General features: G+C 36.1%; 1 protein-coding gene across 3 annotated transcripts in view; it reads left to right on the top strand.

Annotated features, from left to right (window-relative positions):
• Positions 1–14116, top strand: part of LOC117343839 (calcitonin receptor-like) — a 118653-nt gene that overhangs the window by 88822 nt on the left and 15715 nt on the right. For all 3 annotated transcript variants that reach the window (XM_033906372.1, XM_033906371.1, XM_033906373.1), the window contains exons 7-9: positions 1041–1191; positions 8802–8862; positions 10139–10205. In XM_033906372.1, the coding sequence (XP_033762263.1) occupies positions 1041–1191; positions 8802–8862; positions 10139–10205 (279 nt within the window). The remainder of the gene's footprint in view (positions 1–1040; positions 1192–8801; positions 8863–10138; positions 10206–14116) is intronic.

Genomic DNA, 14116 nt, shown 5'->3' with positions numbered 1-14116 from the left:
GTGTACTGACTTTATCTTTGATGAAAACGTTGTACAATTGCAAAGAATGTAATATACTGGAATAAGGGTGGAGATATGGAGATTTGAAGGAAGGGGGGAGGGGGTACAACAACAACAAAGACAGAATGAGCAATCAAAATAGATTTCTATATACACTGTCGTTCGTCCAAGTTAATCGAACACCAGGTTCGTCTTCGTTGGTAGTTATACGTCCTCTACCGTCTGTTTGATGCGTTGCTATTTAGCATATCATTACAAACCACTTATACGGTTAAGTTTTGTTGGTATCATGATTAGCACACGGACATTCATAGCAGCTCTCCTCCCAAACCGATACTACTGGTCCGAAAAAGAAACAAAAAAGGCTAATCCATCCTTTACCATATTTCAAGTTTATATATATGAATGTGGATATTTTACAGACATTGACCAACGCTTTGAAACTCTATTCTTGGCATTCATCCATAAATTGGTTGGCATTGAAGACCGATAAACCTGTTTTCAGCATTATGTTAACGGGTTTAGTGTCACGCTTTTGTGTCCAGGAGTGGCATTCCAGTGCGATTACGCTATAAAGTCGTCCGTCAGCGGCCCTGCCTTCTGTAAACGCTGTTTACCTGAGGTGAAACAAAAAAAAACCGAGAGGTGCTACTTCTAAACTTCTCGAAATGCATTCTAAGTTAGATTAAGGGCGTTAATAAGCGTTTGTTTAATAGGCTTTTATACAGTCTCATTGTGTTAATTCCCCTGATCGATTGATCGGTATTGAAGCTTAATTTGATGATACCTTAAGTAAGAAATGACATTGCTCTGTTGAAGTGCGACGAAGATATAAAGATGATATTTATTGATACTCCGTAACATCATCTCCTAGTTTTTGTCTAATATTCAATTTTGGATTTTCATTGTTGGATTTGTTTTTGTTTAGGTAATAAAACTACGACAAAAACATGTACACAGTAATTTGTCCTGAAATGACACACCCATTCAAACAAATGAAGTTGTCTTAGTTGTAAAGTTTACTCTCATTATTTCCACAGGTGGGATGTAAGCTGCTGTCGTTCTTCATGATCTACTTTAAGTGCACGAGCTTTACGTGGATGTTCTGTGAAGGATTTTACCTTCATCGCCTGATGAGTGACGCATTTTCCCCACCGCGGTCTCTTGTCACGCTCTACCTCACCGGTTGGGGTAAGTTAGGATTTCTCTGTGATAACTTTATATACCTATCTTTTTTTTCACACCTTTTTATTCATAATGTCCTTAGATATTGATATATATATTACCACGCTCTACCTCACCGGCTTGGGTAAGTTGGGATTTCTCTGTGATAACTTTATATACCTACCTTTTTTCACGCCTTTTTATTCATAATGTCCTTAGATATTGATATATATATTAACACGCTCTACCTCACCGGCTGGGGTAAGTTGACATTTCTGTGTGATAACACTATGTTCTTTCATTGTTTGTGACACCGTCGAGTTTGGTTCATAATGCGCTTTGATATTGTTACATCTTACCACGCCCTACCTGAATGGTTGGGTTAGGTTGACAAATCCGTAGTATAGCAGTATAAAATGACTTTTAATGACTCTATAGTCAGTGTGCGGACAAAGACGGTGCGACGAAACCCAGCTAACAAATCGCATGTGATACAAGCACTATGATATAGCCTTGTTTGTGACAACATATTCCTAAACACAAGACCATTTGCAGTGCTTAAACCAAGATAACATATATTTAATGTACTAACATTCACTCATAATCAAAGTATAATATTGGGTTGTGTAATTTTATTTCGTTGTTTTCTGCAGTAACAAATTCCATGTATTTATTTAATTTGGTTTACTTTGAATATAATTCTATACATTACACAGTTTTGAATTCTAAACCAAATCGTCATACATTATTTTTACTATTAAAGAAAATGATATTAATTTCACGGTCGTTTATAAATTACCTGCATTAAGAACGAGAAAACCTACAACCAATTATCGACACTCCGGCGACAAAGAAGAGAGGTTTATTGATGGTGAATACAGCCTTGGCTCCAGATCCACGGAAGGCCGCCTTGATTAGATAGTAATTATGTCAAACTCATCGTGTATCCGTGTGTTGATAATGACATAATAATAACCTATCGTATCGGGCACAATGACAGTATGTCCTAGAAGCGAAACAATGATACACATGAAGCCTGCCATTATTTCGTTTGTGTGAAAATGAGGGTTTGAATGAGGTATTCATGAGAACGACTATCGACCGTTCTGATTGCACGTTGCGTGAGCAGATTCTGATCGCTTTTGTGTATTGAAGAAAATACAAACAGTAAAAACGGGGCCACAATGTAGTACCGTCTCTGTTAAATCTGACGATTATAGGCGGTTCGCTCAACACGTAATTGTGTTACGTGCGCAAACATACATGATAGAGCTCCACGAGGTGGAGATTTAATGATATTACATTCAACAATGGGAAAGGAGCTCGCACAAATACGTGAGCAGGAAATAAAAGGAAGCGCCTTCCTGACGACGTCATTATGACTAAAATGTACAAATCACTCGCTGTTATTTATAATACAAAATTTACGAAACTCCCAAAATAACGACAACATTCGTATAAGGACTACAATGTGTATAGTTCAGTTGTACATTGGACCCGCCTTTTCCAAATAGGTGTCATCACATGATTTACGCGTACACATGGCGATTGTTCTGTTACGTTTTCAAAAGGTGTATATTTGGCGAACCATAATTGATCCGTTGCGTCCATAGCACAAATGAGAGCCTTTATCTAATCATCAACGATATATCCTCATTTTCTTTTCATAACTCGACTTGATCAATTTAATCTCACCTACTTGATATATCATTTACAACCACTAAATAGATGATGCCAAATATTTGTAACCTTTTGTTTCCCCTTTGATGTTTGTCGACATTTACAAAATCCAGGGGTGAAAACTGATTCCAATACGACCGCAGCGAGAGATGAACGTCCGGACCTATGTACAATTAAGATGTAAAGATATCCGTCTGCCTCATTACTGATATCCGCCGTATCGATCAAGGATGCATCTCACCAATTAAAATGTCAAATCCACATAAACTATATTTAGTCAATTCAAAACCGAGTATGTAGATATCTATTCAGTTTGTAGGGATTATGTGCTGTTTAGTTGAGTTCCGAGTTACGTCCTAATATATTGTAAGGGAGAGGAAGGCGGTGCTAAAAAGGTGCCATATATCGGTTGAATAATGCAATTTAAAAATCCACTGTACTGATTTTAAACTGATATGTTCTGTAAATGTGAGGTCTAAATGGCAATCAACTGGGAGTTTTAAGTTAACAATAAATACACTGTCTCGCTTATACTCGTTAAAATAAATGAGCAGATACCTGTAAAGTGCGAAACGAAATCAAAACGAAACGAAACGAAATCATGTTTCATTTTTCGTTTCCTTTGATTTAGTTTCGTTTCGTTTTGATTTAGTGTCGCGCTTTACAGTTACCCGAATTGAGCTCCATATTTCGTATATACATTTTAGATACTTTGACTCCAAGATGAACCAACAATAAACCATATTATATTGAAGTTATAAGATACACATAAGTCTACACAGATTTAGGTAGGTACCAATATCAAACATACGAAAGTTTATTTTTATCATAAATGTTTTTCTTTTTTTCCCTTGCGATATCTGTCAAGCTATTTAGGTCGTCTTCATGGATTTGTAATAGCTTTGGTTATCTGAAGATTCCGTGACTTTTTGTAGTTGATGATGTGCAAACAGATACAAATAAAATAATCATTGCCACACAGAAAATGGGGCACTGCTGACCTGAATTGTTCATCAGAGCAGACAAGTTAAATGCTATTTAATTGGAGGCTTGTCGCTTTTCCTGATGGAACGGTATTGCGCCAATACTTCGATACTTTAGACGCACTCTTCCATATTCTGTCGAACGGTAAAGTGTCAATGTTGTCAACGCAGTTGGCTCCTTATATTTTCACATCCGATTATGGAATCGAACCCCGTCCGCTTAGGTGAAAGACAGTGTTTTATCACTGTGCCTACCTGTTACTTTACATTTAGACATCTTTCTCCAGTATAACTCGATTTTTACCTGTAACACCCCCTGTTTGCTCGCCCCTTTGTTTTTTTGTTAGTAGTAAATCGCAGTCGTCCAATTATTTTAAATTGTATATAAAATGTTTATAGGCTATTGTATATAAGCTATAGGCTAAGGTTTATATCACCGTGACAATGACATATCACATCATCAGGAAATGGCAAATCTGGTATCTAATTCGATTACGCAATACTTATGACGGGCTAAGCACTTGTTTATGCTGGCACGGAATACCTGTGTACCCCTATATTGAAAACTATGAAACGTATCGAACTAAGGGCTACCGCATCCAGACAATCTATATTTTGACACATTTCAAGTTTCTTTTAAGGACGAAACAGCAGTAAGATGCACTTTAAATCATTTTGACTCGACTGGCTTTAATTTTTGATTTGCGCTATAAAGTGATAATAAACTAGTGTGTCTTTGGTCAATCACTCAACATGGATTAAATTGATAAATATTCTCTAAAAACGATTTCAAACATACCTCCGTGTTTTATTTCTGAACATGCATGTTAAATATAATGTAAAGGTAATATACATTGTCTTCTGGTGTTTAAGCCTCTAGATTGAATTTAAAATTCGCGACTATTACATGTAATATCGCAGATTAAATGATCCAGCAAAGACCGAAGGTTGATAGCGCGGAAACATTGGTTAGGAATGGAAAATAAAGTGATTCCAAGTATTGCGATGGTTGATACAGAACAGTTGTTTTCTCAATGTTAGCCCTGGTGTAGATGTCATAAAAATCATTCCGATTATGAATTAGAATTGTCTGTTTGATCTTAAGATCAAAAGTGTTGCAATTGAGCAGGTGACAGAAGATATTGGTTTTTACTCCTACGATGAACCTGCAGGCAGATACAGATATCCTTGGTCTCCAATCACTGTCCTCCAGATAAAACATCTCTGAAATACCCTTTATCCGCGAGAGGATTGATTTCATTCGAGGTTCCGGAGATCTAGACTAATCAACTGAAAACACATGTAATAATGTGTCATTACCTGTTTCACGCTGATACAGCTCATGCATCAAACTCGGTAGTGGAGTCCTCATTTCTGTGTAATCAGATGTCATACTTCATTAAGGGATATTCGGAGATTACATTGTTCTGGAGGCATCAGGCTCTAGTATATAAAATGTGTCCTGTTCGAGCATGGTCGACTCATTTTCCTTTATAAATAGCTGATTTTTCCTAAGCTCCGACAACCAAACTGACATATAACGTGATGGACGTTTTAACAGAGCTATTACGGAAGTGCCACGCCTGTTACGAAAGTACCACGCCTGTTACGGAAGTGCCACGCCTGTTACGGAAGTTCCGCACCTGTTACGAAAGTGCCACGCCAAGCTGGTCACTTACATGTGTAATATTAATAACGGACAAACCAATCCTTAACGCTTCGAGTCTCAATTTGATTGACCGGGCATCGCCACGGAACGAATTATGTGGGGGAATCAAAGAATGAGAATATATATTAATCCCTAATTCTAAGTCATTTTCCAGGCGAGGATTCAAGGTTTAGTCAATTACGATCATAATACCTCTATATTTATCATACACAAAAGGGTTCGAGAACGAGGCCCTGAAACAGTTGGACGGTTTGTGGTGGACATCATGACCTTATTTGTACTTTTTTATTTCTAAGTCAGACGTGCTCGATATTGTCACTGTTCTAGTTCACTTATGATAGAGAGCCCTGTGATTGTGTTAGAGAGTTCAGTGATTCCGTTGTCACTGCCATAGTTCACTAATGTTAGAGAGTCCAGTGATTCCGTTGTCACTGTCCTAGTTCACTAATGATAGAGAGTTCAGTGATGTCGTTGTCACTGTCCTAGTTCACTAATGATAGAGAGTCCAGTGATTCCGTTGTCGCTGCCCTAGCTCACTAATGATAGAGAGTCCAGTGATGTCGTTGTCACTGTCATAGTTTTGTAATGTCCCTTCAACTTGATCGGGCCTAGATTTTTATTGTGGGTGCGATCGATGAAGACGTTGCCGGAACTTTTCAAGTGTCTGCATGCAAATCTTTATCTTTGATTCGTATTTTACACTCGATTTGTCGGATTTAATTTATAATAATTGTTTCTTTGTTGTCTTTATTATCAAGGGTTTTGTCAATTTTATTTTCTTTGAATTCCAAGTAAAATGAAATTTAAAAAAATCTAAAAATGTGGCATATTCTGTTTAGAATCATTGCCAATATCAAAACAATTGTAAAAACCGACATATCCTGGTTCAGAATTGTATCTTTCATCTTAACATGGTTTTACCATTTTGACTTCTGATAATAATAGAGAGACAAATTATAAACAAAAAAGTATATCACTTACAACACATGTTCTACAAGCGGATGTGTTAGCGTGCTTTCAATTAGATGTTTCCATATTAAAGCTCCACGTATTCGTCCTGTTTATCAATGATACCGCATCATCTTTATCACCTGTGTATGTTGTTGTTATGATGTCAAGCAATAAAACTTCACCTAGTGTAATTAAGACTAACTGTATGCTGATATGAACCCTGGCTCTCGGACATACAATGATACGGTAACACACTCCGCTCTTCTTAGGATCTCAATTCGATTCAGGTAATATCCTGTCACGCGCTCCAAATTACCGGAGCAGGATCGTATCCACCTCTGTATCTCAAAAGCGTTAGATAAATCATTACTGAATGTGTCTTCCATTTTATAAAGTATGATCGACACTCCCTCGTGTGATAAGGGATACTGACTCCGTCATTCAAAGTGAAATAAAACACATCGTCATGGCTGTCATTCACGATTGTGTCTTTAATTTGATTCAACATCTGTCTTATTCACCTGATCTCGCTCAATCAAACTTTCATCTATTTCCAAAACTGAAAACAGCTATTTCAGGCACCCTTGCCCTAACCTTTACTCTAACTCTAACATGCAGTGGATGAATTTTTGAACAGACAAAAGGAAAAGGTCTATGAAAGTGACATTGAAGCTGATCAAAGTGTATTTATATTGAAGGGGACAATGTTGAAAAGTAATACAATATGTCCGGCAAATTCAAATCCTTCACTACGAGGCTTACAACTTATCAATCAGCCCTCGTATAACGTTCATTGACAATGAGGTGTATTTATATGATTTTTTGGCATTTTGTTACCTCTGAACCGTTGGAAACTATCCATCCATCAGTACTTTCCATTTAACGCATTATAATACATCGATTGTTCTAACATAGGTGGTTTGTTTGAAGGCAGTCATTAGGACACTTACTACCCTTTGATGCTTATCTTTAGCATTAAACTGCTCTCTATGGAAAGTTCTCTTTCTGTTACTTTCACAGCAATACAAACAAATTGGATAACATACCTTTGCGCGTTGTGATTATATTATCTCCCGTATTGTAAATAATGTGTCTGAAATGCAGTATGAATTATAGGACATTCTACCATGTTTGCTATGCAACGCCAGTTTTGATTGGTTGAAAACCATGTATTATTTTCCAATAATACTCGCTCGTGCCAATAATGCACGCTCGTGAGTCACGGCTGTTACAATTTTATATATCAAATATTCACAAATTTCATACAAGGTTACTGTAGCCGAGCGGGCTAATGGGTTAGTCTTTCATTACATTTTTATCACGACGCGAGTTCGAATCCTACGGAGGCCCACTTTATTTTCTTTTTTTTTATCCTTTTTTTTTTAATTTTCAAAATCAATGCCATATAATAGATGCTCTTGATCGTAGTACTGTATTGCCTGTAAAGAAATGTATAGTTCATCATTAAATAATGCAATACTCAAGAAATAGATTACAAGGTTTTCCCGGGGTTTCTTTGCTGTTTTTCTGTTAGAAAGAGGTCGATCTCCGAACTAAACAGTACATCGTAGAATAGAAATAATCAACTTTGACTCGTGTATTGTTGCAGGATATACAACTCGGACAAGGATATTTTGCAGTTTTAATTAATAACTCAGGCCTGAGTAAATAGCTGTCCAAAGAAGGCAATTTATTGTTAATATTCCCGTTTTAAGTTTGTTTTCTTATATTCTACCTGCATCATTGTTATCATATTCCAATGTTAATTTTGAATTGATGCCGTCAGGTGACATGTGACGTCAGGACTGCAAGCTATCATTCCCGCCTATTAAAATAATTAAAAAAAAACACCAAATTTTTACCTAATTTCAACATTTTAATCAATATTTTCAACCATCAGAATACATGTATTCACCTTATATATAAGATTTCTCCATACATTTTTAGAGTTACATGTAATAATCGGGATTATTAATCGGGTGTCACATTTTTTTGCGACAACAACCATACACCTAATGCAGTGACGTCAAACAAAACGACGTCATTTATTGATGACGACACGGACATTGTTCTTCATATCACTACACTTATGGGAGTTATGGGAGAATGGTGATCTAATAGCTTTCTTCTAAGTTTGATCATAAAGCGACAATGCAGAGCAAACGCAAATTTTCTATTTTGTCGCCTTGAAGAAGTAAATTAATTACATAACTATTGAAGTACATGTAGTTAACCCTTTAAGTCACGTAAGAATAATACACCAAAACATGCACTTCACACCTATTCTAAATCACTATAGCGTCATACTATCGAAGTTTTATAATATAATCAACAGGCAACCATTACATTTACAGGTATCCCGTTACTGTCGTCAACGATCTACGCTATAATCCGTGGTATATACGCTAACGAAAGGTAAGACATTGACAAATCTATTGTTTAAAGAATAAAATATTGATGCTTTATATATGATGGCAACCGATCTTAGACCTTAATTTATTCCCACACAGAATTGTTCACACATTAAGGAAATAAAGAATCGTCTCAGAGTGTTAACACAGGACACTGATCAGATCGGAAAGTGGATGATTATTATTTATTTCTTTAATGCATGGTTCCAATACATTTCGATGAAATGTGTCTTCCCTTTTTACCAGAAGACCACAGCTTTAGGCTGACTGTTCTAGAGTCTCCGCTTCTAAAGATCAAGTGATATTTGATTTGTTTTTCAGAAGAAAAAAATCACACTGTTAACCTGTTCTTGTTTGATATTGACAAAAGAAATGTTATTTTAAAAAACACAGATTTATGTTTTCCTGTCGTAGGGTAACACCTTGTGTACTAATAACTCATATCAATGAAGTGATCTCGAGAGTTATATAATTTTCATTCATTGTATTGAATATCTAACACAATGAACACAATATGTTTACATTAGCTAGCCGTGATGCTCCATATATATATATGTTTCAAATATCACCAGCTTTATTACAACACGTGTTGTCAAAATCAATATATCGATTAAATTAGATTAAGTTCATTGAGTTTATTTGAACATTACCACAGTTCACGTGTGTATACTCGTTTTTCTATGTTTTATATTTCCTTAATAAAAAAAATGTACTAGTGTCTAAATATATACAGTAAATTTGACACTGAAAAGAGCAGTTATTGATTAAACAAAAATCGATACTGAAAAAGAAATAGCCTTAACCGTAGATCAAAATAAGGTTGCAGTGTATTGATTATTATACTGCTTTTATATTATATAGAATATCGTTTGCTATCAAATTGTTTCACTATCAGTAACAAAAATTATTCTTCACTGTCAGTAACATATCGATGTCAGCTTCAAATATAAAGAATCTAAAAAAAACAACAACAACACACACACACAATAAAACATATTCTCTATTCACTTTGTGGGTGGTCACCGGAAGTCGAGTATAAACTTGGGTGGTCACCGGAAGTCGAGTATAAACTTTCTACTTATCTCTGATCGCCACCAAAGATGATCTGATAATGTCACAGATACAGATATATATATACAAATAATTGGCAAGATAGTACGTTTGAATTTATTTGGGGTAGTTATACAAGGCAATAGGAAACTTTCAATAGAATATAAAACTTTATCCGATAATTTGACATCATATATGTTGTGTATATCATGATAATCATTTTCTTTCAGCTGCTGGTCTACAAGCTATGAAGACAAAGAATGGATATTTTATGCCCCGAATTTAGCATGTCTTATCGTAAGTAGCTCTTGTATTTTGTTGGGTAAAATAAATGACGGTTTTAAAAGGCTCTGTCATTTCCTACCTACAAACAAACACTGACTAAGTGTACATGTCCTTGTATACAAAGATATACTAGTATCCATTACCTGTGGGCTAACTTTTAAACATTGCTAATTTTTACACTACTCTCAACTTCGACCCTAGGGAAATAAACCGTATAATCCAGATTTTGCTCCTATCAGTACGCTGTTGGTTATTCGTTGATGAGTTTCTTTGTAGATAACAAAAATTAATCATTGAAAGACTGTTACAACAATGCTTGAATAGACTCGAAATCTGTCAAAATTATTCCAATTTTAAAACGATGTGTAAGCAGTTTGCCAGCTTCACAAACACATGCCGATACAATATAGTAGCTCGATAGTAAAACTATTTTTGTAGTTGAACAAACTGAATCTCTACGCATAACATTGACGGAAAACTATCGTTTCGGCCGCATCTAAAGCACCTTAAAACATCATCATTTACAACATATGATATTCTAACGATATAGTCCATATCAGCTAGGCCATTACAGAGTGCTAGCTAGATCCAAATTAAACCACGGTTCAATTTTATATGACTACGCTAGACAAGCATTTCTGAAAACAATGCATACTTTACAACATAACGGTCTGAGAATTAATTCTGGAGCCTTCAAAACTTAGCCATCTGCGAGACAGTACGTAGAGGCAAAAGTCTAATTGTCGCAATAAACTGGCATTGCAATAGGCACTTCAATTAAAATCGAATCCTACAAACCCTGTTTATTCCCGTGTATTCGATCCAATTCTTCCATGTTTGCTATGAAACGCCAGTTTTGATTGGTTGAAACCATGTATTATTTGTCAATAATACACGCTCGTGTCAATAGTTTACGCTCTTTAGTCACGGCTGTCACAATGTTATGTATCTAACATTCACCTACTGATAACACGAGTACTGTAGCCGAGTGGGCTCTATTCATCCTTTTTTTAATTTTCAAAATCAATCCTATTTGATAGATGGTCTTAATTGTAGTACTGTCGTGCCTGTAAAGAAAAGTATATTTTATCAACAAAATAATGCAATACTCCAGAAATAAATTACAAGGTTTTCCCGGGGTTTCTTTGCCGTTTTTCTATTAGAAAGAGGCAGATCTCAGAACGAAACAGTACATGGTAGAATAGAAACAATCAACTTTGACTCGTGTATTGTTGCAGGATATACAACTCGGACTCAGATATTTTGCAATTTTGATTAATAACTCCGGCCTTTCTTAATTGCAAAATATCCTCGTCCTCGTTGTATATTCTGCAACAAAACGCGAATCATCGTTAATTATTTCTTAAATAAAAGGATTTGATTCAGTCTAAATCAACATGTTTTCTATAATTTTGGATACGCAGATTTTCACTCATAGTAGCTGCTCAAATTAATGCCGGCACAGTTGCATCTTTTGTACGAATGGACATTCCTCCATGGTCTTGAAAATTACCAAAAATCGGCCTTTCTCTTCATGACACAAAGTAGCGGCAGCCATGGTTACGATAAATACAGCTTTTGAATGACAGCTTCAAAATGAGGCTTGAATTTTCTCCGGGTCTTAGCAACAAAAATATCTATATACGAACTATGCTGATTTTAATACATAACCTTGTCTCAAATTGCCATTTCATCGTTTGCTGTGTTTCCAGACATATCGGAATATCTGAAAAAGTAAAAGGAGATCTCGCAAATAAAGCGTCGTTATCACATATCCAGGATGATTTTAAACTTTATAATACGATTTCTAACCATTTATAACTATTTGATTTATGATTATAAGTGGCAAACGGAATAGGGGTAATAGTTATTATACAATTGATTTCACTCGATTAAAGAAAATATCAGCGAATGATCTCCTTATTAAAGAGACAATCGCCGAAATGAATTGATCCGTGCCTTTTTTGGATAGGCCATGAGTATAAAACATTCCTTCTTACTGATGCAGTAAGACCAGCTTCAGTGCATCGCATGCAGTGAACCATTTCCCGTTAAACACAGTTAATAAACTGTATTGATCTTCAACATACAACAAAAAGTTTTTTACGAAAGCATAGCCAAAATTTCTATACAAAGTTGTTGGCAATTACGAAATGTCAACTGAAATATTCGTCTGTATCACACGATTTGAGTATCTATGGCCACGTTTAACTATAAACTATACTTGAGTGTATCATTATATATTTACATGTTTAATATATTTCGTTTGTTTGAGGTTTCATTTTTGCAAGTGTTTGCTCGACATTTTCTTTGCCGTAGGACATTTACAGTGACAATTGCCAATTTTAGACTATATAGCTATCAACGTCGACTCTACCGAAATATAATTCCTTCTCCAGAGATTGCGGGGCGGAAAGCACTTCTGATGGGTGTAATGCTCTTTAACACACCCCAATGTCCGTTAAAAACAGTGAAATCGGTTCGGAACAAACACGCATGTGTGATGCTCTTTTAAAAATCCAATAATTTATATCGGACCCATGTATGTTTGGGTTATCGCATCTCCCCGACTAAAATGAAGGTTATTGTTCTCAGTATCTCTCGTTATGAATTTAAATATGTCCCAGTAGAACCACATGATGACAATATGGCTGTATGCTGAAGTCTTATTTAATTTTCAGCAGACACTCTACAAATAGATTAGAATTCAAAAGTGCTACTCAACTGCTTTATGTTACATTCTTTAAAGTCATTATGTCGAGGATTTTTTTCTTTTTTCTTTTTTGTTTGTTTGATTTTTTTTTCTTTTTTAACAAAAGCCGTTTTTAAGTATTCTAATTGGAGACTTTGGTAACATTAAACTTGAGAAGCGGTATCAAGCTCGAAAGGTACATCACTGAACCAGACAATATAAATGTAAGGCATGGATTAGATTCACTAAGGATGATAAGCTTTTTAGAGTTGTAAATTAATCTTTTATCGTGTCCTGTACGTGACCGAGTATGGTATATAAATCCTTCGTCGTGTCCTGTACGTAACCGAGTATGGTATATAAATCCTTCGTCGTGTCCTGTACGTAACCGAGTATGGTATATAAATCCTTCGTCGTGTCGTGTACGTGACTGAGTATGGTATATAAATCTTTCGTCGTGTCGTGTACGTGACTGAGTATGGTATATAAATCCTTCGTCGTGTCCTGTACGTGACTGAGTATGGTACATAAATCCTTCGTCGGGTCCTGTACGTGACTGAGTATGGTATATAAATCCTTCGTCGTGTCGTGTACGTGACTGAGTATGGTATATAAATCTTTTGTCGTGTCCTCTACGTGACTGAGTATGGTATATAAATCCTTCGTCGTGTCCTGTACGTGACTGAGTATGGTATATAAATCCTTCGTCGTGTCATGTACGTGACCGAGTATGGTACATAAATCCTTCGTCGTGTCCTGTACGTGACTGAGTATGGTATATAAATCCTTCGTCGTGTCGTGTACGTGACTGAGTATGGTATATAAATCCTTCGTCGTGTCGTGTACGTGACTGAGTATGGTATATAAATCCTTCGTCGGGTCCTGTACGTGACTGAGTATGGTACATAAATCCTTCGTCGTGTCCTGTACGTGACTGAGTATGGTACATAAATCCTTCGTCGTGTCCTGTACGTGACTGAGTATGGTACATAAATCCTTCGTCGTGTCCTGTACGTGACTGAGTATGGTATATAAATCCTTCGTCGTGTCCTGTACGTGACTGAGTATGGTATATAAATCCTTCGTCGTGTACTGTACGTGACTCAGCATGGTAAATAATTCCTTCGTCGTGTCCTGTAAGTAACTGAGTATGGTACATAAATCCTTCGCCGTATCCTGTACGTGACTGAGTATGGTACATAAATCCTTCGCCGTGTCCTGTACGTGGCAG

Source organism: Pecten maximus, chromosome 15 (assembly GCF_902652985.1).
Source record: "Pecten maximus chromosome 15, xPecMax1.1, whole genome shotgun sequence".
Lineage (NCBI taxonomy): Eukaryota > Metazoa > Mollusca > Bivalvia > Pectinida > Pectinidae > Pecten > Pecten maximus.
The sequence above is the reverse complement of the archived record's forward strand: the minus strand, read 5'-3'. Positions and strand labels throughout refer to the sequence as shown.